This window comes from Panthera leo, chromosome B1 (assembly GCF_018350215.1).
Source record: "Panthera leo isolate Ple1 chromosome B1, P.leo_Ple1_pat1.1, whole genome shotgun sequence".
NCBI lineage: Eukaryota > Metazoa > Chordata > Mammalia > Carnivora > Felidae > Panthera > Panthera leo.
In genome coordinates, this window is record NC_056682.1 from 198,320,262 (window position 1) to 198,342,289 (window position 22,028).

At 56.5% G+C, this 22,028-nt stretch overlaps 1 protein-coding gene across 4 annotated transcripts in view; it reads left to right on the forward strand.

Moving 5' to 3' along the window:
- The window catches only part of ZBTB49 (zinc finger and BTB domain containing 49), a 28,192-nt gene extending 20,781 nt beyond the window's left edge, over window positions 1-7,411 (forward strand). For 3 of the 4 annotated variants that reach the window (XM_042936897.1, XM_042936899.1, XM_042936898.1), the window contains 4 exons: window positions 125-198; window positions 1,690-1,772; window positions 1,864-2,025; window positions 5,619-7,411. In XM_042936897.1, the coding sequence (XP_042792831.1) occupies window positions 125-198; window positions 1,690-1,772; window positions 1,864-2,025; window positions 5,619-6,292 (993 nt within the window). In that variant the 3' untranslated portion in view covers window positions 6,293-7,411. The remainder of the gene's footprint in view (window positions 1-124; window positions 199-1,689; window positions 1,773-1,863; window positions 2,026-5,618) is intronic. The other variant, XM_042936900.1, reaches the window with a different exon arrangement.
- The last annotated feature ends 14,617 nt before the right edge of the window (window positions 7,412-22,028 follow it).

The following is a 22,028-nucleotide window of genomic DNA, read 5'->3' on the forward strand; positions in this document are numbered from 1 at the left end:
GTAATCTTCACCTGGAAGTTGGACCGGGACCTGGCTCAGTCTGTTAGTTTTCCTTTTGAATTTACAGAACCTTCAAGAAAACTGGTCATTACTGGTATGCGTTTTCTCCTCCCCTCTCTTACAGGCAGGTAACTTGCAGACTCACTTACGTCGGCACTCTGGTGAAAAACCATACATCTGCGAAATCTGCGGAAAGAGGTCAGTGCTGGGCTTGTTCCTCTGTTTGTCAAGACTGACTCGTGTCTGTCTTTGAGTTCGGTGTTCTCTGGGCCCCCTGTGGGCTCACCGCGTAGCTAAGGAATGCAGGTAAAGTCAGACCCTCTGGCTTTTCCATAACAAAAAGAAAGAGAAATGTTCATTAAGAGAAAGAAAATCTAGGACACAGAGTCTTAGGAAATGGGATTTTACATGAAACAAAATTATACTAAAATTTCCATTCATTCCAAGAATGTCTGTTAACATAGATCATAGATCCATGGGGACGTGGAGGTGACTGTCATGGGGGGGGGGGGGCAATGAGACTCGCAGCCAGGAAGGGCTGGAAGGGCCCTGAGCTGAGTCAGAAACAGGCCTTGAGAGCTCAGCAGTGCGAGTGGCCAGCTGGGCAGGGCTGTGACTTGTGACAGAGTCGCAGTGGGGACCTTCCTGCCCTCCCTGGGCCGCTTGTCTGGAGTCTGCACGCTTTTAACAGGCACCAGCCACAGTGCTTCAGTCATTCATTTATTTAACCAACATTTATTCGGCACCTGCTGTATGCTAAGTGCTATGGTGGGAACATAAACAGTATAGGGGCCCCTGGCTGGTTTAGTGGGTTAGGCATTAGCCTCTTGATCTCAGCTCAGGTCTTGGTCTCAGAGTGAGACCAAGCCCCACGTGGGCTCCACGGTGGGTGTAAAGCCTTTGTTAAAAAAGAGAAGGGAACAAAAACAGTACAGGTTCTGCCTCCGATAAATTCATAGTCAAGGGCGGTGGGCAGAGACGGCTTTGGGGACAGTTCAAGTCAAAGTCCCCCAGTACGGGGTGCGGCACGTGCTGTGCGGACGCTGGAGGAAGGTGCGCCCCTTGTTCAGGTCCGGGAAAACCGCTGTCTCTGCAGATGGGAGAAAACAGAGAAAGAAAGGCTGCCTGGCCTGGCGCGTCTCCCTTTCTGCCGTGGCCGCTTCAGCACCGCGGGCACGTTTCGTGCCGGGGGTATCGCACACCCCTCGCTTCGGGCGCCTCCGGAGTGCGCCCCCGCTTCTTCAGATGGTGTCACTTCCCTTTGGCCTTGTTTTACAACGTGGGTTAAATGTGAGCCTTCTGAACTCCCTCTAAAAGCAAGGCGTGTATTTAAAACCATGTCCATACACGTGCTGTTGCAAACAGAGCCAGTTGTACAATTAGGTGTGGTGGGAAGGAAGCGTGTTTCTGTGGCCGAGACCTCCCTGAGCCAACTCGGTGACCACCTCTGAAGAAGAAAGAGTGACGAAACTAGGTAGAAAAAAAAAAACAGTCATTCAGAAACAAAGCACTTGCATCATTTTCTACTTTCTTGTAAAAAAGAGAAAAGAAGTAAAGATTTTTCAAAACGCACATTTCAAATGAAATCAGGCCACGTCTGGTTCGTTCTGCAGGGATGTGGGGAGCAGCCCATCCGTCCCCCTCAATGTGGAAAGAAATTCTTAATTGAGTTTCCGAATGTCACGGCAGGTTCGCAGCCTCTGGTGACGTCCAGCGCCACATTATTATTCACTCGGGAGAGAAGCCACACTTGTGTGACATCTGTGGGCGAGGTACTGCTGAGCGTTTTCCTTTTCTTTCTCGAAGACCGCTGATGAAAACGGCCTCAGTCCTTGAGCCGAACGCCTCTTGTGGTCTCTCTAGGCTTCAGTAACTTCAGCAACCTGAAGGAGCACAGAAAGACGCACACGGCCGACAAAGTGTTCACCTGTGATGACTGCGGCAAGTCCTTTAACATGCGGAGGAAGCTGGTGAAGCACCGGGTCCGGCACACGGGTGAGCGGCCGTACGGCTGCCCCGCCTGCGGTGAGTGGGTGACGCCCGCGGACGCGGCCCCCCAGGTGCCCGCCCTGTCACTGCGTGGTTCGCCTCCCTTTCCTCGGGGGGTGACACAGAAGCAGTGCTGTCCCCTCGCCCCCTCCCGCGGGGTCTCCTCTCATCCCTCCCTGGGCTCGCGTGTCAGACGTTCGCGGAGCTGCCCCGAGGTGCTCTGGGCACGGCCGAGTCCGGCTGCCGCGGGCTCCTGGCCGGGTCCGCGGGGCGTAGACAGAAAAGCGTGGAAGGGCGAGGTGTGCAGCAGCGGGCGTCAGCACAGCCGCCTCGACGGCAGGGCCTGGGGGCTGCCGGCGGACTGTCCTGCCGGAGCATCTCGAGCACGTGGCGGGGTCAAGAGGGAGGGCTTCTGGGTCACGTACGGTGAAGCAAAGGGCGCTTCTCTCCGCAAGGACGCGGCAGCGAAGTGGCCAGAAAGGGGAGGGTGGGCTGGCGGCCCTCGCTTCTGAGGGGCCTCGCCGCCCGGGTGAGGGAGGGCGGACTCTGAGTTACCCGTGTCCCTGTGATCGGGGAGGGGTTGAGCCTCTGAAGGAGAGAGGGTGTGCGTGTGTGCTTGTGTGCGCGCGTGTGTACACGTGCGTGCCTGTGACGAGCACTTGACCATGCCGACTGAGTCATGGAGGAATCAGTGAGTAACGATTTTTACGACTTCCTGTGTGGAACAGACGGGGAGAACGTCCAGGGTCCTGCTGTGGGGAGGCTGGAATTGGGCTCTGCTCGGAGCGCCTCCTCCTAATTGGAGCTGGAATCTGGGACAGGGCAGGACTTCTGGGCTGTAGCCAGAAAGTACCTTTGTTTTTGTCTCCCACTTAAATTGTACACAGATCTCATCTCCTGGATACAAAGTTAGGCAACTCCATGACTCTTCTCATTACTCTTAAAGATAAAAGTGGGGCGCCTGGGTGGCTCAGTCGGCCGGGCGTCCGACTTCGGCTCAGGTCACGATCTCGCGGTCCGTGAGTTCGAGCCCCGTGTCGGGCTCTGTGCTGACAGCTCAGGGCCTGGAGCCTGCTTCGGATTCTGTGTCCCTCTCTCTCTGCCCCTCCCCCACTCAGGCTCTGTCTCTCTCTGTCTCAGAAATAAATTTAAAAAAATTTTTTTTTAATAAAATAAAATTGGTAGTACCTGGGTGGCTCAGTTGGTTAAGCGCCTGACTCTTGATTTCAGCGCAGGTCATGATCTCACGGTTTGTGAGATCGAGCCCCGCCCATGTTAGGCTCTGTGCTAACAGTGTGGAGCCTGCTCGGGATTCTCTCTCTCCCTCTCTCTCTTAATAAAAGAGAAAAAAGAAAAAAAAAGGAAAGCAATTGTTACTTTAAATCACAAATGCAGTCTCAAATCACTAATTTAAAATGTCAGTTCCAAACGATTATTACAGCTGTCAACTTGATTTAAGGTTAAATTCTCTCTTCCCTCCCCGGCTAGGGCTGGCTTAGACCCCCGTAGAGGAGGAAACAGAGGAGGACCCTGCCTGCCTCACCTTCTGTTTCCAGCCCTTTCCCTCCCCTCACTAGCCATGGTTTCTGACCCCGATAAGGTCAGCCTGGGGCCAGGGGAAGAGAAAGAGAGCACAAGAATGTTCGTTCTTATAGGACAGGTTCAAAATTTTGTAACCGCTTTATTGAGGTAAAAGCCCCATACCATAAACTTTACCCATTTAAAGCAAACAGTTCGGTGGTTCTGGTATATTACTCACAGAGTTGCACAACCCAACCCTCACCATGGTCTATTTTAGAACATTTTCATCACCCCAGAAAGATACTCCACACCCGCTAGCAGTCATTCTTCGTTCCCACGCCCCAGCCTAGGCAACCATTAATCTGCTTTCTCTCTCTGGATGTGCCTGTTGTGGACATTTCGTATAAACGGAATCATTCAGCATGTGGCCTTTCATGACTGCTTTCACTTAGCAAGTGTGCTGTGAACATCGGCGTGCTACTTTGTGTGGGTGTGTGTTTTCATTTCCTTGAGTTCAGAAGACAGGTTCAGTTTTAAGATGGCTTCACATTCTGGGCTTTGCAGTGAATAGAGAGCTCCTCCCTCTTCCTCCTCCACCTTCCTCCCTGTCCCTCCTCCACCCTTCCTCCCTCTGTCCTCTCCCTCCCCAGACTGCCTTCTCCTTCCCTTCCCTCTCTTCCTTTCCCAGCATTTCTCTGCACTTTCCAAGGTGCAGACATGCATTTTCCTCTAGCCCTGGGTTTTAGCAGTTTATTCCCAGGAGACTGTCTCTGTTGAGGTCTCATCGCCCCTCTGGCCAGTCCTCACAGGCTGGACTGAAGATGGCTCCAGGCAGCTCGCTTGTGAGCACCCTCGCTGAATCCATGGAAACGCAGCGTCCTGCACTGCCTGGGACTGCGGGCCACAGCCGTGCGCGGTGACCGTCCTCTCTGCCGCCAGCACGGCCAGCCAGCTGTCTGTCACCGGATTCCCCAGGCAGGAGGCAGGTGCTGCCCCATGGTGTCCTCACGGCAAGGATGGCTGTGAAGTCTGGCCCCCTGTCTTGCCTCTGGGACAAAAGAGAGAGACTAGCCACGGTCCTCTCCTGGGGAAACTCTACTGTGGCTAAAATTCACGTCTTCAGGATCCTAGAAAAGATTATTCCCATCTGCCCAGTAATTCCATTACTGAGAATTTATCCTCAACAGTGTAAAGAAAGATGGTGACTGAACATGAAGTATAGTAGCAAACAGGTGGAGACCGCCCACACGTGCAGGAGATCGAGGGCGGGTTCTGAGGCCTCGAGTCCACGACATGTCACCTGTCTGTATAAACTGTGTGGTATAGCGACGGCATAGCAGACGGTGTTGTTCAGTGAAAGAGACCGAGCCTGACGCTCAGGGCACGGTGTAGACGTGAGGACACAGGGTCACTGTGGTCACTGTGGCGAGCTTCGGTATCCTGCGTGGGGAAGGGTACACCTGTAAGGCGTGGACGTCGACGCCTGGTCTGCCTGATGGGCGGGCGCTGCGGAGCTGAGCGTTCCACGTTCACGCGGGTCAGGGCGAAGCTCTAAATAGGCATCTACATAACTGCGTAGTTCTCAGTCCTCTGTCAACATGTGATGTCTTCTGGAAGGCTGTCTGTTGGTTTCTGTCTTCCGATCTTACCTACTCTCATCATGGAAGTTGACCCCCCCCCCACCTCTGTCATATACACAGGATGGAACTAGAACCAGGAGAAGCGTATGTAAAATTATGTTGAAAGCAAAAAGCTGTTTCTAAATTGTCGATCGGCCACGTTACATTTGCGAAAACTTAAACAAAACGGGCGAGGTTTCCCGGCACGGGCCGGCAGGGGCAGGCACCTCGGCTTACCCGGCGAGGCGCTCCCTTGCGGGGACGCAGGGTCCCTCGAAGGCTCACGCTGAGGTGCCCACCGCCAAAAGGCCGCGGGTCGGAGCGACGCAGCTGGAGAAGAACGCGAGCGTCTTCCGGGGCGAGCAGGTGACAGGAGGGCTCGACTCCGTGCCGTGAAAGCAGAGCCGGTCTGGGTTTTAGAAGGGGGCGGGGGCGGGGCGGTGCTTCCAGAAGGCCCGCTTCTGAAAGGACCCCCTTTTCCTCTCGCAGGGAAGTGTTTCGGGGGCTCCGGCGACCTCCGCAGGCACGTGCGCACGCACACGGGGGAGAAGCCGTACGCGTGCGAGGTGTGCAGCAAGTGCTTCACGCGCTCCGCCGTCCTCCGGCGGCACAAGAGGACGCACTGCAGGCCCGAGGCGCGCCGGGACGCGCTGGACGAGCTGGCGCAGGCCCTCGACGCCTCCGACCTCGAGAAGTCCCAGGGCTCAGATGCCTTCTCCCAGGACGTGCCTGTCGCCTTGATGCCCGCGTCGCTCAAGCTCCCCGTGCACCCGGTGGGAGAGTCCGTGACGGAATTTGACGGCCACGCTGCCGGCCCCTACTGCAAGTTCCGGGCCGCGGTCGAGCCTCACGGAGCCGGCGGCCCGGAGAAGCTGGGTCCGGACCCCGGCAAGCTCGCCAAGCGCCCCCTGCAGCCGGCGCCGCAGCAGACGTTCGCTTACCCGGACGCGGCCGCCTCCGCCGGCGACCAGCCGCTGCCGGCCGACAGCCCGTCCCTGGGCCGCTCGTCCCCGGCCGCGCTGGACACCCCCTGCGGCGACGGGCCGGGCGGCCGCGCGGCCTCCACGCCCTACAGGAACCCCGAGGGCCAGTTCTTCTCCAGCATGACCCTGTGGGGGCTGGCCATGAAGACGCTGCAGAACGAAAACGAGCTGGACCAGTGACGGCCGGCGACGGCCCGGCCCGGCCCCCGCGGCATCTTCTCGGCTCGGCAGGCGCGTCCCCGCGCCGCGGGAGGGGGCCCGGCCCCTTCCCAACAGCCCGAGATCGTGTGGCCGCCCCTGTGCCGCCGGTGGCTGATAACCAGAAGCATCTGGAGCCCAGGATCTGGGAAGGCCTGCCGGCTCCCCGCGCACACGGACGCGGGACCGGAGGGCTCCAGGGCAGCAGCTACCGGCTCGAGACACCGGCCCACTGACGTCAGCCGGGCACGACGGCGGGCACGCTCTGGGCCCCCTGCTGCACCCCGAGTCGTGTTCGAGGGAAAACATGCAGAAACACAAATATTTTTGCATTTTTACATGATTGAAATTTGTAGCGTTTTGTACTTTAATTTACGCAAAAATTTTATTTGTATATGAAACCCGTGCTATAATTTAATTGGAATAAATGAAACTTGACTTTCTCTATAATGTTGTGTGTTTCCTCCAGCATTTTCTTTCATATAAAGACCCCGGTGCGTATAAAAGTAAACGGCAAGAAGGGCTCCCCCTGCGGGGATGAGTCCTGGGTTCAGTCCGGCCGCCCCGGGGCCGTGGGCTTCCAACGCCACCGGAACAGGGCCCGAGTCCTGGCTCCCGCTTGCTGCCTGCGTCACAGGCAAGCTGCTCAGCCCCCCCAGGATCTCCTCTGGGTTTTCTTTTGTGCGGTATGAGGTAAGAATCTTGTGGCACTGATGCAAGGCCCGAGAGATGCCCCCATCCCCCTGAAGATACTTGCCAGGTCCACCTGCCAGGCGGCCGCCTGAAGGAGCTTCCCCCTCCCCTTCCCGGCGGACGTGCTGGCCTCTGCGAGACTGAGCGCGTTGTGTCCGTAGACCCGTCGCTAGGCTATCCGAGTGAGCTCACACCCGGGAAAGTGCAGTTCCCCGCGTGGCATGTGAGGCCGCTTGCACAGAGGACCTCCGATTCCGTCACCGTCCACCATCTGTAACCCGGGGACGACACAGCCCGTGAGAGACACGGGCGGGCGCGGATGTTCGTGGGGAAGCAGCGTGGTTGCAGACTGGAAGGTCCGCTTTGAAGTCAGAGTCGGGTTCGCTTCCGGGTTTTCACCGGCAGGTCTGGGTCAGCGAGCGCGTGTCCTACTCGCAGACACGCGGCTGCTCAAGGTGAGAGCCTGCTCTGTCGCAAGGGTGCCTGGGAACAAACCTGAACCCTGCTGGTCCCACATGAGTGGGAACTTCCTCCTTCCTCCGCGTGTCCTCCATACCTCCCACTCCTCGGTCCTCCTCCTCCCACTGTCCCCCTCTTCAGTCCTGCTCCTCCCTCTGTCCCCCTCCTCCCTCTGTCCCCCTCCTCCCTCTGTCCCGCCCCTCCCTCTGTGCCGCTCCTCCCTCTGTCCCACTCCTCCCTCTGTCCTGCTTCTCCCTCTGACCCCTCCTCCCTCTGTCCCACTCCTCCCTCTGTCCCCTTCCTCCCTCTGTCCCCCTCCTTCCCATGCCCTCTCCTCCCTCTGTCCTCTTCCTCCCTCTGTCCCCCTCCTTCCCCTGCCCTCTCCTCCCTCTGTCCCCCTCCTGCCTCTGTCCCACTCTTCAGTCCCTCTCCTCCCTCTGTCCCTCCCCTCCCTCTGGTATCCTGGCCCCAGCAGCCCTCATCCGCCCAGGACCTACCACCCAGCGGTCCACCATCTGTCGGCTGCCCCTCACAGCCCTCGTGTCCCAAGCCACCTTCTTCCCAGGCTAAACCCGAGGCCCATCACACCAGGCTCCACCCACCAGCCTCTTTATCAGCTTCCAGCCCTGCCCTCTGTCTGCACAGGGGTGTCTGAGCCAGGCTGGTGAGAAGCAGCCCTGCTCTGCTTCCTACTACGGCTCACTTCTGGGGAGCCCTCGGCCACCTCACAGCCTTCCTCGCCCACCTAGACCCCGTGCTGCCCTTGCCCTTGCTTCGTGGTCTTCACAGTCTTCTCCTTGCCCGTCCTCCCGCTCATGATCTTGCTTTCTTTTTCTCTGAGGACGTAGAAGCGAACAGTGAGGAGCCTCCCCCACACCCACCAACCTCCCTCTGCCTGTGCCTGCAGATGGCACCCCCTACACAACTGTGGCCCTCCACACCGCCACCCTGTTCCCCAGCTGCTGGCTTTGGTTTTTTCTTTCTTTTTCTTTCTTTCTCTTTCTTTCTTTCTTTTTTCTTTTTCTTTCTTTCTTTCTCTTTTCTTTCTTTTTTTCTCTTTCTTTTTCTTTTTTTTCTTTCTTTCTCTTTCTCTTTCTCCTTTCTTTCTCCTTTCATTCTTTTTCTTTCTTTCTTTCTTTCTTTCTTTCTCTTTCTTTTTTCTTTCTCTTTCTTTCTTTCTCTTTCTTTCTCCTTTCTTTCTCCTTTCGTTCTTTCTTTCTTTCTTCCTCTTTCTTTCTTTCTCCTTTCTTCTTTCTTTCTCTTTCTTTTTCTTTCTTTCTTTCTTTCTCTTTCTTTCTTTCTTTCTTTCTTTCTTTCTTTCTTTCTTTCTAAATTAGGATTTATCCATTGCCAAACCTACTGTAGATTTTACTCATTTCCTCATGAGAATGTGAGCTCCCTGGAGTTTTGCCTCTTGCCCGCTGCACTACGCACGGAGCCCCGAATGGCGCCTGGCCCTTGATGATGGTCAGCAAGTAATTGCCAAAGGGATGTTCTTGGAATATCTTTTAGTCAAAATATTGGCCCTCCTGGATAGCTCCTCTGATTGTCTTTCTCCCAGAACCCTGTTCAGTCAGACAGCTTTTGTCCCTTGACTCCACTGAAACAAGTCGTGTCCGGGTCCCCATTGCTCACCCCGGGGTCCCTGTCTTAGTCGGCCCCTGGGCAGAGCTGGTGGTCCAGCAGTGAGTTGATGCCTCCTTCCTCCATGAGACAAGACCCAGGGTGTCTTGGGGGGTCGATCCCTTTAGATGTCCATCAACTCACTGCTCAGGCTCAGACCTCTTCTCCCCTCTCATCGGCCCACACGTGAAAGTCGGGGTGCCTCAGAGCACAGGCCCGGACCCCTCCCTGGCCTTGCTCTCTCCCTAAGCCATCCCCTCACGCCTAATGGGTGCTTAAGTGGCGTTTGCTCGTGACTCCCAAGCTCGGGTCCTCGCGGGCCTTCCCAGAACTCTAGAATCCTACGCCCAGTTGCCCACCCACCGTCCTTATCTGAATGCCCAATAGACCGGAGAACTTTCCACACTCAGCTCCTCATCCCCCGCCCCTACGCTGACCCACCTCGATACACAGCAGTCTCGTTCTTCCCATTGCTCAGACTAAGTAAACATTTATGGAGCGCTTCCTGTATGCCAGGTGGCGGGTTTACCCGAGGCTCAAAGAGTAAGACTGCCGAGGCTGAGGGTGCTGGATGAAGACAGTGGGTTGTTCTTGTGGAATGAAACTCTAGGGAAAAATTAATTCCAAAGCTCTTCCAATTCCTGTTTCCCGGCTCTTCCCTTTCTCCCCATATCCCTCTACTGCAGAGGCCGAACCGAAATAGAGAAAAACGTACAAGTGGTGAGAAGGCTTGGAAGTGTGTAAATGTGTGTTTGGACAGCAAGTTGTCTGGCAGGGGCTGGCCTTGACTTTGTGGCATGCACATAGCCTGGGCCTCCGCAGCAAGAATAAGCACGTGTGCGCATGTGTGTGAGGTGCACACACACACACACACACACACACAGACCGCTGACCCCGGAGTCAGGAGATCTGACTGTTCTCGACTCCGGCACCAGCCAGTCGGGCAACAGATACCCTGACCCCTGGACGTCAGTGTCCTGACTACGGCACGAGTGTCTCCAATGTTAGTTCTTTACGATCCTCTGAAAACGGCCTGCAGCTGAGTTCCTGCCCAACCTGCCAGGGCCAAGAGCTGCCTTTCTTATTACAAAATTGGGGTGCAGAGGTCAAGAGATTGGGCAGGCCCCAATCCTGGGTTCAGAAGAACCCAGCACTTTAGAAGGTCTGAGCTCGCAGGGACCTTAGAAACGATATCCTGTTTCCAGGGGTCTCAACTTCCTGTGAGCTCAGCTGGGAGGTTTTTGCCTGTGAAATCTGCTGATGGTGCAGATTTGGAAATTTTAGGCAAGGCCAACAAATCTGCCTTTCAGCAAGTTTCCCAGCTGGCTGTGAGGCAGGTGGTGCAAGGACAGGACTCACAGAAACCCTGGTCTTGTCCCAATCCCTGGCTGGATTGATGCCCCGAGATGGGAGGTGGCTTGTGCTTACTGTGAGCCAGGCACGGTGGCAGATGCTGCCCAAGAGCCAGCTCGTGTCACTCCATAAGTGACCTGTGAGGTCAGTCCTCTGTTTGCTCCAGACGAGGAGAGTGACCCCCTGAGAGGTCAGGCCCCAGCATCCCAGGGTGACTTGGTGGCAGAGCCCAAAGCCAGGATCAGCCCCAGCCCGGCAGGCAGGGCTCGCCGGCCGGGCTCGGAGAGAACCTGGCAGCCGCGATATTCACGAAACTCAGACAAGCTCCATGGGAGCTGATCGCAGCCTTTCTCTCTCTTTTAATTTCCTCTTTTTTTTTTCTGAGTAACATAGACAACAGAGAAAAATCGGAAGATACATGTAAGAAACAAGGAAAAACAATTTTCTCATCCAGGAATGATGATGATGAGGATGTTGATGATGGAGAATCCGATTCTGTAACTGACATACAACAGCCAACAAACACCTGCTGAGACTTAGTCCGAGCCCGGCCTCAGCCCTCCACACGTTATTTCAGAACTGACCCCCTTCAACATTCAGTGTTTACGCCTTGGCCTGTTTCCCTCCTGGCCTTCCCCATGCGCTCAGAAACATACATTCAGCCGCGTAAACATTTTCTGCATCAGCACACACCGTGTCTTCGCCTTTTCACATCGCAAATTGTCGTAAACATCTTCCCTTCTCACAAAACCGTGTGTTGCCATCAGCACCCTCTGCCCGGGTCGGATATTCCCATCACGCTTGCCCTCAGCTTGAGGATGTTTGCAAAGGGCCCAGCGGGGTCCTCGTGCTTCCCAGACGAGCCTGCTTTTCCCTCGAACTGACCAGGAAATCTGCGGGCGGCCCCAAGCGGCTTCGCCTTGGGTTTTCTTGCAGCCACCAGATGGCGCCATAGCCCCTCAAACAGAGCAGAGTCCGAGGCAGGAGGGACCTCAGCCTTCCAGCTGCCGGGGCTGCTGAGCTCTCGCACACGCTGCAGGTGGCAAAGTACGTCCACCCGCCTGAGCCCCCAGGGGGCCCCCCAAGCGGCCTGGTGGCAAGACAGCATGCTCTTTCCCCCGTCTGGAGGAATGCGTCCTAAGGAGAGTCACCTCCTCATTGATCCTTCAGCCTTGCTGAGTGTCCTTTCATGTCCCAGACTCCAGTGTTCACGCAGGAGATGCCACAGCCTGGACGCCCCCCCCCCGCCCCGCCCTCACAGGTCCGAGAGGAGACCCCACTCAACAGCCTCGTGAAAGGCTCAGCCCAGTCCCCCGGATCCCCTGCGTCTCCTCTGTACAAATGGGCTTGAAAAATAGCTCTAACTCGTGGGTAACCCTTAAAAATATGATGCTAAGTGAAAAAAGCCAGACACAAAAGGGCACGTGAGGCCTCGCCACCCCCTTGAACTCGACCAGCTGGGCCTGGCCTGGGACAGACTGACGGACAAGAGAAAGTTTTGAAAATTCTGTCTCTCTTAACAAAACCCCGGCTCTTGGAAGAGATCGTCTTAGATGCCCTGGTCTCTCTCTTTGCTTCCTCTGTGCTATTCCTCGCCTCCCCCCCCCCCACCCAAGACGGATGGACACTTCTGATTATCGTGGAGGAAGGTCGTGTTCTCAGAAGCGAAAGAGAACAAAATTAACACTTTACAAAAGAGCCCCCTTATAGTTACACGTGCGTAGTGCAAAAGCATAAGCCTGACTCGGCCTGGGGCCCCTGGGAGCACAAAATAATTCTTGTCTAGAGTCAGGCAGACTCTGTCCCAACCAGCGGAGTCCCGGGGGACCTCCCTGTCCGCTGTGAAGAGCCAGCCCTCCATTTCGTATTCATTTCAGCGTTCCTCATCTGAAACTGTCTGCTCTTTGGATTCTCTTTTGAACCAATTAGAACATCTGTTTGCCTGGGTGCCTAGGTGGCTCAGTCGGCTGAGCATCAGACTTCAGCTCAGGCCATGATCTCACAGTTCGTGGGTTCGAGCCCCGCGTCGGGCTCTGTGCGGACGGCTCAGAGCCTGGATCCTGCTTCGGATTCTGTGTCTTCCTCTCTCTCTGCCCCACCCCTGCTTGTGCTCTGTCTCTGTCTCTCTCAAAAATAAAATTAAAAATGTTAAAAAAAAAATCAAAAAAAGAACATCTATCTGCCTGTTTCCTTCCCTGATTAATGAGTTAAATAAAATCTTTAACATATATGCATAGTCTTATCTGTACGACAGGCAGGATTTTACCTTTCTTTGAAAAAAAAATTAGAGAGCAGGGAAGAGGGATAGAGAGAGAGGGGTGGGGGAGAAAGAATCCCAAGCAGGCTCCACAAATGGAGCCGGATGTGGGGCTTGATCCCACGACCCAGGGATCGTGACCTGAGCTGAAATAATCAAGAGTCAGACGCCTAACCAACTGAGCCACCCAGATGCCCTTTTGAAAATTACGTTTAACAGACTTCTGAAAGGGAAGGTGTGCCCAGATGTTCCGGACAAAATGTTCTCTTGTTCGCTATTTATGGCCGAAAGTGGTAGGTTCCCAAGCACAGATTGTACGAGCCATGACAAAATACCAGACTCGGGGGCTTAAACAGCAGACGTGTCCTCTCCCGACATTCTGGAGGCCGGAAGTCGGAGATCAAGGTGTGGGCTGGCTGGTTCCTCCTCACCTTGCCTTGTGGACGGCCATCTTCCCCGTGTCCTCACGCGGTCGTCCCTCTGTGTCTGCGTCCTGATCTCCCCTCCTAAAAGGACACCAGTTCTATTGAATCAGGGCCCATCGACACGACCTCATTTTTCCTTAATCACTTCTTTCAAGGCCCCGTGTCCAAATGCGGTCACATTCCCAGGTCCTGGGGGTTGAGACGCACATCTGAACTTGTCAGGGACACAAGTCAGCCTGTGACATAGAGCAAGACGCAGGGTGTGCCGGGGTCTATGGTGCGGACAGGTGGCCGGGGACCCTGCTGGGTGAGCGGCAGAGGCAGCCACGCTAGACCCCCGGGGCCTGGCACCAATAGTGTGCGAGGTGACCCAGTTAATCGGTCTGCCTGTGACTCCCAGACCGGAGAAGGAATCCGCAGTAAGGCCGGTGACGGACAAGCCCCATTGCTAAAAGAATGGGCCCTTTTCCTTCTGGTCTCACATTCTCGAATGAGCAGGCGACGTTCCCGGGTTCCTTGGCCGTCAACCCAGTATGCCCGAGGTCCTCATGAAATGGAGAAATTTGGACACAGGCACGCACGGGGAGCACACCACGTGAAGACTGGAGTTCTGCCACAAACGCTGGTGTCTCCAGAAGCCGGGAGAGAAGCCTGGAGCACATCCGTCCCTATACCTTCAGAGGCAGCGCGGCCTGGCCACCATCTTGATCTAGGCTTCTGGACTCCCGAACCGGGAGACGATACATTTTTGTTGTTTAAGCCCCCCGGTTTGTGGGACTTGGGTGTGACAGGGCCAAGGAACACACATACGGTCCTGCCAGTTGACACATGAGCTCCCTGGTGGCCAAAGCAAAGAAGGCATGTGTTCTTGGAATCTCAGTATTTCTTGTGGGCTAAGCTGGCCACCCCAATAGAACCGATAGGTCCAGGCTGCTCAGAGCAGTGCCTGGCCCCCAGGTCATGCTTGAAAAGGAATGTTACCTGGCATTTTTCTTATTTTTAATTTTCTAGCCACTGATTTTTTCCCCCAAAATATCATCACTTTGGGAAACAGCAGACTAGCAGCTGAGTTTCCCTCCAGCTCTGTGGCTTTAGATTTTATAATCTGCTTCCAGTGGCTAGTGTTGGTTTTCATTCCAGAGAAATAGCTGACATGGGATCCGTACCGGCTGTGGGCTTGGGCCAAACCACAGGGCCGGGGCAGACACGTACTGCTGGAGAGGTGTCCCGTTTCCCCGGCGTATGATAGGGACCAGTCCAGATGCTGGAGGATGTGGCCGGCAAGGTCAGCGACAAAGCAGAGGGAGCATGAGGCGCCACCTATATGCTCTGTGTTGTCTTCCCATTGGCTGAGAGGAGGGGCTGCCAGCTCCACGTTGTCTCTTCCCATTGGCTGAGGGGAGTCTGCTCCATGCTGTCTTTTCCCATTGGCTGAGAGGAGGGGCTGCCCTGCATTGTCTTCCCATTGGCTGAGAGGAGGGGCCTGCCCCTCATTGTCTTCCCATTGGCTGGGGTGGGGGGAAACTGCTCCGTGTTGTCTTCCCATTGGCTGAGAGGAGGGGCCACCTGCCCTGCATGGTCTTCCCATTGGCTGAGAGGAGCCTGCTCCATGTTGTCTTTTCCCATTGGCTGAGAGGAGCCCCCCCCCCCCACGTTGTCTTTTCCCATTGGCTGAGAGGAGGGGTCTTCTGCTCCGTGTTGTCTTCCCATTGGCTGAGAGGAGGGGCCTGCCCTGCATTGTCTTCCCATTGGCTGAGAGGAGAGGCCTGCCCCTCATTGTCTTCCCATTGGCTGGGGGGGGGGGGGCTTCTCTGTGTTGTCTTCCCATTGGCTGAGAGGAGGCCCCCCCCCCCCACGTTGTCTCTTCCCATTGGCTGAGAGGAGCCTGCTCCATGTTGTCTTTTCCCATTGGCTGAGAGGAGGGGCCTGCCCCGCATTGTCTTTCCATTGGCTGAGAGAAGGGGCCTCCAGTGATCTATCTGGTGCTTTCCACTGTGCCACCTTGGGAAAAGCACTCCGTCTCTCTGGCCCTTGCTCCTTCCTTTGTGAAGTGATGGGGTTAGACCATCAGGAGTTCTGTGCCCACCCAGCCATGCTCTCCTGGCAGACCTGCTGGTTGACAGATCGCTGAGTTCACGTGGGCTTCCAGATCCTTCTCAACACGGTGTCCAAACATTGCCAGAGATCAGTTGCACCAAATAGGAAGGTCTTTGGGGCGTCTGCGTGACTCAGTCGGTTTAAGACCCCGACTCTGGATTTCAGCTCAGGTCATGATCTCACAGTTCGTGGGATTGAGTTCTGCGTCGGACTCTGCTGACAGCGTGGCCTGCTTGGGATTCTCTCTCTGCCTCTCTCTCTCTCAAAATAAATAAACGAACATTTCTAAGAGGAAGGTCTTTGATGCCCCGGATGAAATCATCCCAAAAGCCCCTTCAGAAGTGCATGTTCTAGAAGTTCATTATTTCTAATAAGGGCCCCAAACCGTGGCTCCTCTTATCCTCGGTGCTTCCGTCCTCACAGTCTGGTGGGTCTTGGAGTTTGGGTGTCCGTCTCTTGCCTCTTCCGAGTGGACGTGGGGGGCGCTTCACAGCCCCTGACTCCCTCCCTCCCTCCCTCACACCCGCCCCAGCCCCACTGGCTCATGCACCGCAGCCCGGGCCTTTGCAGGGCACAGGCTCAGCCGGTCCGTCCTCGCGGTGAAACGGAGCGCGCTCACCCTCGCGTCCCTCCGCCCACCCCCCCCACCCCCCCCCCCCCACCGGGCACCCACTGGCACTGGCAGCAGGGTGACCGCTCAGAGATATTTGTTGATGTTTTCAAATAAAAAACAAATCTGGCCTCATGCCCATTAGGATGCTCTACTATCAGAAAAAACGATCAGAAAAACAAAACAGCCAGTGCTGGTGACCATGTGAAGACATTGCACTGGGGGGGAGAATATAAAATAGGGCAGCCACTATGGAAAACAGCAGGGAGGCTCTTCAACAGGTTCAAAAATCAAAATTACAAGTTGATTTTTCAAGACAACTAAAAATGGATCCAACAAGCCCACTTCTGGGTATACAGCCAAAGGAATTGAAGGTTGGGTCTCGAAGGGATATTGCACACTGATGCTCACCATGGCCATGAGGTGGAAACAACCCCAGCGTCTACCAAACAGATGAGGGAATAAAATGCTGGCGCGGACAGACAGACCGAGGGGCACGTTTGGACATTAAGGGACAGACTGGCCAGTGGGGACAAACAGTTCAGCAAACCTTTCAGGCGCAAAGGGTAGGAATTGGATGGTTTGAGACGGGCCTTGGCACAGGTAAACAAGGGGACGTCCGTGAGTCAGATCTCAGTCCCGTGGGAAGGCTGGTGCTTTGCGGTAAGCCGGTGTTCCAGAACACAATCCTTGCCGTTCTCCAGGAGCACGGGGCTCAGGTAAAATTCAACACGCTGGCTTGAATGGGATGGAAGCCAGACGCGATGGAGACGTGCCGTCTGTATTATCCTGGCACGGAGTGGACCCTCTATAGCACTCGCTGAACGAATGCATGAAGGGACGCATTGCATGAGTTGGTAGCAGGGAGCAGCCACTAAGCGCTGGGGTGGCCTGAGAAGGCGTCCCAGAGAAGGGGGCATCTGAAGGGCTCAAGGAGAAGACGGTCCTCTTACTCATCACGACAGCAAAGCAGTTACAAGGGACGGGAAGACGAGAGAACCAGTATTTGCCAGGTGCGCGTGATGCACGAGGCCCTAGCCAGTTCCACAGGGGAGACAGAAAGCTCTCTAGTTCCTTCAGGCAGAGAAGAGTTAGGACAAGGAATTAACTGCTTACAAAGTTGTTGGAAGATGGGGGAGCTCGAATGTCTGGCCCTGCTCCGGGGCCACCTCTCCCGCTCTCCCGGGACCCCTTTCTCTCTGTTCCCCTCCTCCCTGATTGTGCCAGCCTCGGTGCCAGCCTCTGGCAGCCCCAGGCTCACCCCCCCCCCCCCCCCCGACAGCGGCCTCGCCTGTTTGCTGTCTCAGAGCCCGGCAACAGCACCAGAAAGCTGTCTCGCATTTCCTGGAAATACCCCAGAGGATGTGAGTGTGGCATCCAAGCGTTTCCCACAGATCTCCCACCCATACAGACAAAATCAAGGGAGGCTGGGCTGCCATCCAGAGGCGCCGATCAGAGACCGGCTCCGCTCAGCAGCCTGGCTACTTTCGAGCGCAGGGAGAGGGGCAGGAGGTGGCCGGGATGTGGCTAGGGACGCTCGCCCTTCCTGGAGCCCGTGAGAGCAGGCCAGGTCAGCACCTCGGGTCTCCGAACAGCGCCCCAGACGCTCGCCTGGCTGAGGCGACGGGCGAGGCATTTGTCCTTCCCAAGCTCACCTGGGGCCTGGTTGAGGACACCTGTCCAGGTGCTGTCACCATGCCCCGAGTATTCTCCCTGTCCTGCCAGGGACTCGCGCTCCCTGGGCCTCGCACCTCTTGCACCCCCTGGACTGTGAGACGCCTAACGAGCGGGGCCCACACGCTAGCCACCGTCACCCCCACCGCCTGGCGTCTGCCTGGCTCCAGCCGGACCTGTGCACGGTGATAGGTACGGATGTGCCGGAACAAAAGGGCCCCGGAACCACTCAGGCAAAGGTGCTTCATGGTCTCCGCTCCACAGACGTCGTGCATTCGGGTCAAACGTGAGGAAGTGTGCAAGCGGTGTGGAAAGGACGGTCAGGGGGCCGGGAGGGCCCCCTGCAGAGGCCCGTGGCCGCAGTTCTAGTTCAAAATACCAAGAGCAGCTCCAGAAAGAGACTCGATTGCCCATGAGGTCCTGCTGTTTGAGACACAGGTTCGTTGCCCCTGGCACAGGTACTCTCGTATAAAACATTCATTCTGCTCAAGTTGCCTTGCTGGATGGGGGCGGCTTGCTCGTGGCGGGAACCCAGGGAGAACCCCCATAAAGGAAGATCCCTCGGACGGGCTCCTCTCACCCCGTGGGGGGCCGGCGGTGCTGTTTCCAGGTTTTCTTATTTTTTAATGTTTATTTATTTTGAGGGAGGAGGGGCAGAGAGAGAGAGGGAATCCCAAGCAGACTCCGTGCTGTCAGTGCAGAGCCGGACTCGGGGCTTGATCCCACGAACCAAGAGATCGTGAGCTGAGCTGAAGTCAAGAGTCGGATGCTGAACCGACTGAGCCACCCAGGCGCCCCCGTGACCAGGTTTTCTGGAAGCGAGCCCAGCCCCAGCCCTCCCGGGGAGGGTGCCAGCACAGTGGGTGTATTAGACAAGCGGCCCCGGTGAAGCACGTTCCCGCTTTCTCACGTCTGCCCCGTCAAACCCGGCCCCGGGGAGACCCAGGCAGGTCTATAGCTTTTCTCAGATGGTACAAAGTGGGCCGTTATCCCAGTATCGGAGGTCTGGCCCCTCTGTCACTTCTCCTGCCGGGTTCTGGGGTGTGGAGGGTGCGGCCTGTCTCTCCACCACCACTGTCACATCTGGCATGGTGTCTCCTGCCCCGGGCCGGCCCAGCTCTTCCGGCATGGAGCAGCAGCGGGATGGTCTTCCAGAGCGGGCGGCTGAAGCTCGCTCTTAGCCGAGAATTGCCCGCGGCCACGGCCGACACCCACATCCCGCCTGCCATCAGTCTTTGGGCCCGCGTGTGGGTTCTTGGGGACCGGTGCCCCGGTCACTGGATCCCCTGGCTGCAGGCAACACCCATCGGGCCCCGGCTCCCAGCTGGCCACCCTGCACAGATGCTGTCTGTGGGCCCCATGGCCAGCGGCACAGTGTCCCCGAGATGTCCGGGCCCTCGCCCCTGGAGCCTTTAAATGCCACCGAATGCAGCACAAGGGACTTTGAAGGTGTGAGGAAGTTAAGGATCTTGACGGGGGGAGGCTGTCCGGGCTTACGTGGCTGAGCTCCATCTGTCATCACAGGGGTCCTTACACGAGGGGGGCCGAGGAACAAGGCCGCGTGATGTCGGGACCAGAGGGTCATGAAGCCTCCGGCTGCCACCGCCCCACCGTGGGGCCCGAACGCTCATCCTGGGGAGGTTACGCTTTCGGCGGCAGGAGCCAAGTAGCAGACGAGCAACGAGGTGTTTTCAGAGAATGACGGGTCGGCCCGCTGTCAGCTCGGAGAGAGCTGGTGTGGGGATGACGTCAGAGGTGAGGGTGCCAGGTGCCGAGCTCCGTGGGCACGCGGGGGTGTAAGGTACATACATAATAGCCGAATTCGGGGAGGACATACAGTCAGATAACATTCAGGCTCTGGCTGAACAGACACTCGTCCCACAGGTGCCTAGAACACTCTTGCAAGAATCCTGGGTGCTTTCCTGCCTTTGCTGGGGGGCTGTTGTCATTCACTCACGTATCTATTCATTCAGTCCGTCGGTCGACAAATCTCTCTTGAACGCCTCTGATTTTGCTGTCCGCCCCCTTGCCTGAGCTCTGTAACCCTCACCCCCGGCCACAGTGCCCCCCAACTGGCAGGACTCCCTGGCAGGACAGCCCCCCACCCCTGCATGGGAAGGCTCCTCACCGGGTGTTTCCCAGAAGAATCACCTGGGAGTTCGCAGGCCCCGCCCCCGAGAGTCCGGAACCACCTGGTCCAGAATGGGGGTCTGGGAGCCTGTGGTCGCAGCCTGTTTCCTGGTGATTCTTAGAGGCTAGGGGACACCGCATTTCCATACAGCTTCTGTGCACGCAGCTGCCTGGGGCTGGTTAGACACAGAGTCAAACTCAGCGGCTCAGGGTGGGCCAGGGTCCCCCGGGGGGCCGTGCAGGTGCCAGGACCACGCTGGCGCAGTGAGGTGCTCCAGGACTGTCGTCCCTCTCTGTCTCATGCGCCCCATGCGCCCAGTGACAGCTGCTTTCTGCCGAGCCCTTCCCAGGAGCAGGGAACGTCCTAATGTCTTGTTTGATGAGTCACAGCCCCGTTTTACAGGTGGGGAAACTGAGGCATGGGGAAGCTAGGGACCTGCCAGGTGGTAGAGTTGAGCACGGGCAGACCTGGAGTGTGAGCCCCCGGCCGTCTGGCTCTGGAGCCCGCACCCAAAACAGCAAAGGGGGAAAGGAATAATGTTTTCTGGGGGACGCCCCTGAGTCAGAGTGATGTCCTGTCCTCTCCGTCCGGTCCTCTGACCCCTCACGGCAGCCCCACGGTGCACTTGTTAGTGCCCTTGATTTACAGAAGAGGGAGCTGAGGCACGGGAGCTCACAAACTGTCCCCAGGTCGCCAGTCAGCTCCGAGAGGCAGGGCTGGGGGGGGGGGGGGTCAGGGTCCTCGAGGGAGGGATCGCCGCAGCCATCCACATGTGCACAGCCGCTGTGCCGGGCACGGGCTGGTGCCCCTCGGTGACCTGGTCCTCTACCCGCCTGCTCACCCCACCAGCTGCCCCTGTCCAGCCACGAACCAGCCCCGTGTCCCCTTCCTGTGGCCGTCATAGCAAATCACCACCAACTGGCTGGCTTGAAACAACAGAAATGTCCTCTCTCCTGGTCCTGGAGGCCAGAGGTCTGAGATCAAGGCACACGAGGCTGTGCTCTGGCTGGTGGCTGCGGGGGGGGATCCCTCCTGGCTCCTTGCAACTTCTGGTGGCTCTGGGTGTTCCTTGGCGTGTGGCTGCCGCACTCCTATCCCTGCCTCCGTTGTCACATGGTCTTCTGCCCTCTGTGCCTGTCTGTCTCTTCTCCTCTTCTATCAAGGACACCGTGTTGGATGAGGGCCACCTTCCTGCGTGATCTCACATTCACTAATGATGTCTGCAGAGACCCTATTTCCAAATGGGGTCACATTGTGAGGATCCAGGTGGGTGGAAATGTCACGGGGATGCTATTCAGTGCAGGACAAGCCGTCCATCTGGTCTGGGCCCCAGGCTCTAGCACAAAACAAGAAGACAGGAGAGGCTGAGGGAGACACCAGCAGTCCCCAGGACGCCCAGGGCTCTGTCACAGGTGGGGCCAGCTGTGCAATCCCATCCTGACAAAAACGGGGCCTTTTCCTCTCGGTTGCTTCACTGCCCTTCCTCGAATTTCCCCTCCGGGTCTTTCCCCCTCGTCTGTGGTGGGGAGCTCCCCGGCTGTCGATGTTCTCGTGAGAGGTCGGAACCAGAGGGTATGTTCCGGCTCCGAGGGAGGAAATGTCACTAGTTAAGAGGCCTGGGAACGTGTCCATCACCCGGTGGTCACACAAACACAATTCGATACGAGATACCCCTCCTTGCCCCTCAAATTAGGGCAAGTTTTTGTTTGCTTGTTTGTTTATAATAATCGCCAGTGCTGGCAATGATGTCTTGAAACGGTCACCCAAGGCTCGTGGCCCCTTTTGGAGAGTAATTTGATAACGTTTCCCAAGACCTGCCAAACGTAGTCATGCCATTCGGTTCAGTGATTCCACTTCTAAAAATCTCTCCGAAGGGAATAATCAGAGATGTGGTCCAATGCTCTGTACAAAGATGTTATTACGGCATTGAAAAATACGGTGGTGAAGGATACATTGGAAATGGCTTCAATGTCTAACCCTAAGGGGTTGAGGAAGTGAGCAGTGGCCTATGGGCTTGATAGAAAATGTTTACAAAGGGTCTGTACTAACCCAGCAGACCCCAAAATTGCACAAAGCCAGGACTTAGGGAGCTAGTCATGATGAACCTCATCAGGCGTCCACCTCTCCCTGGAAGAGGAAGAAATTCAAGTATAACAACGGGACTGTCCGTCTCTGGGACAGAGGTGAGACCCAGAGGGGTGGGAGGTGGCAGCCTAGAAATCACCCCCGAGACAAGGAGCTCTTGAGGACGTGAGGTTTTGCAGCACTGGGGACCGCAGCCACCCCAGTCCCCACACCTCCCCGCTGGAGTTCTGTCCCCCTGCTTTCCTTCATCCTCCACCCTGCAGGCAGAGCCATCTTTGCGATCCGATCATCTCTCCCTCTCTCTCATGCCA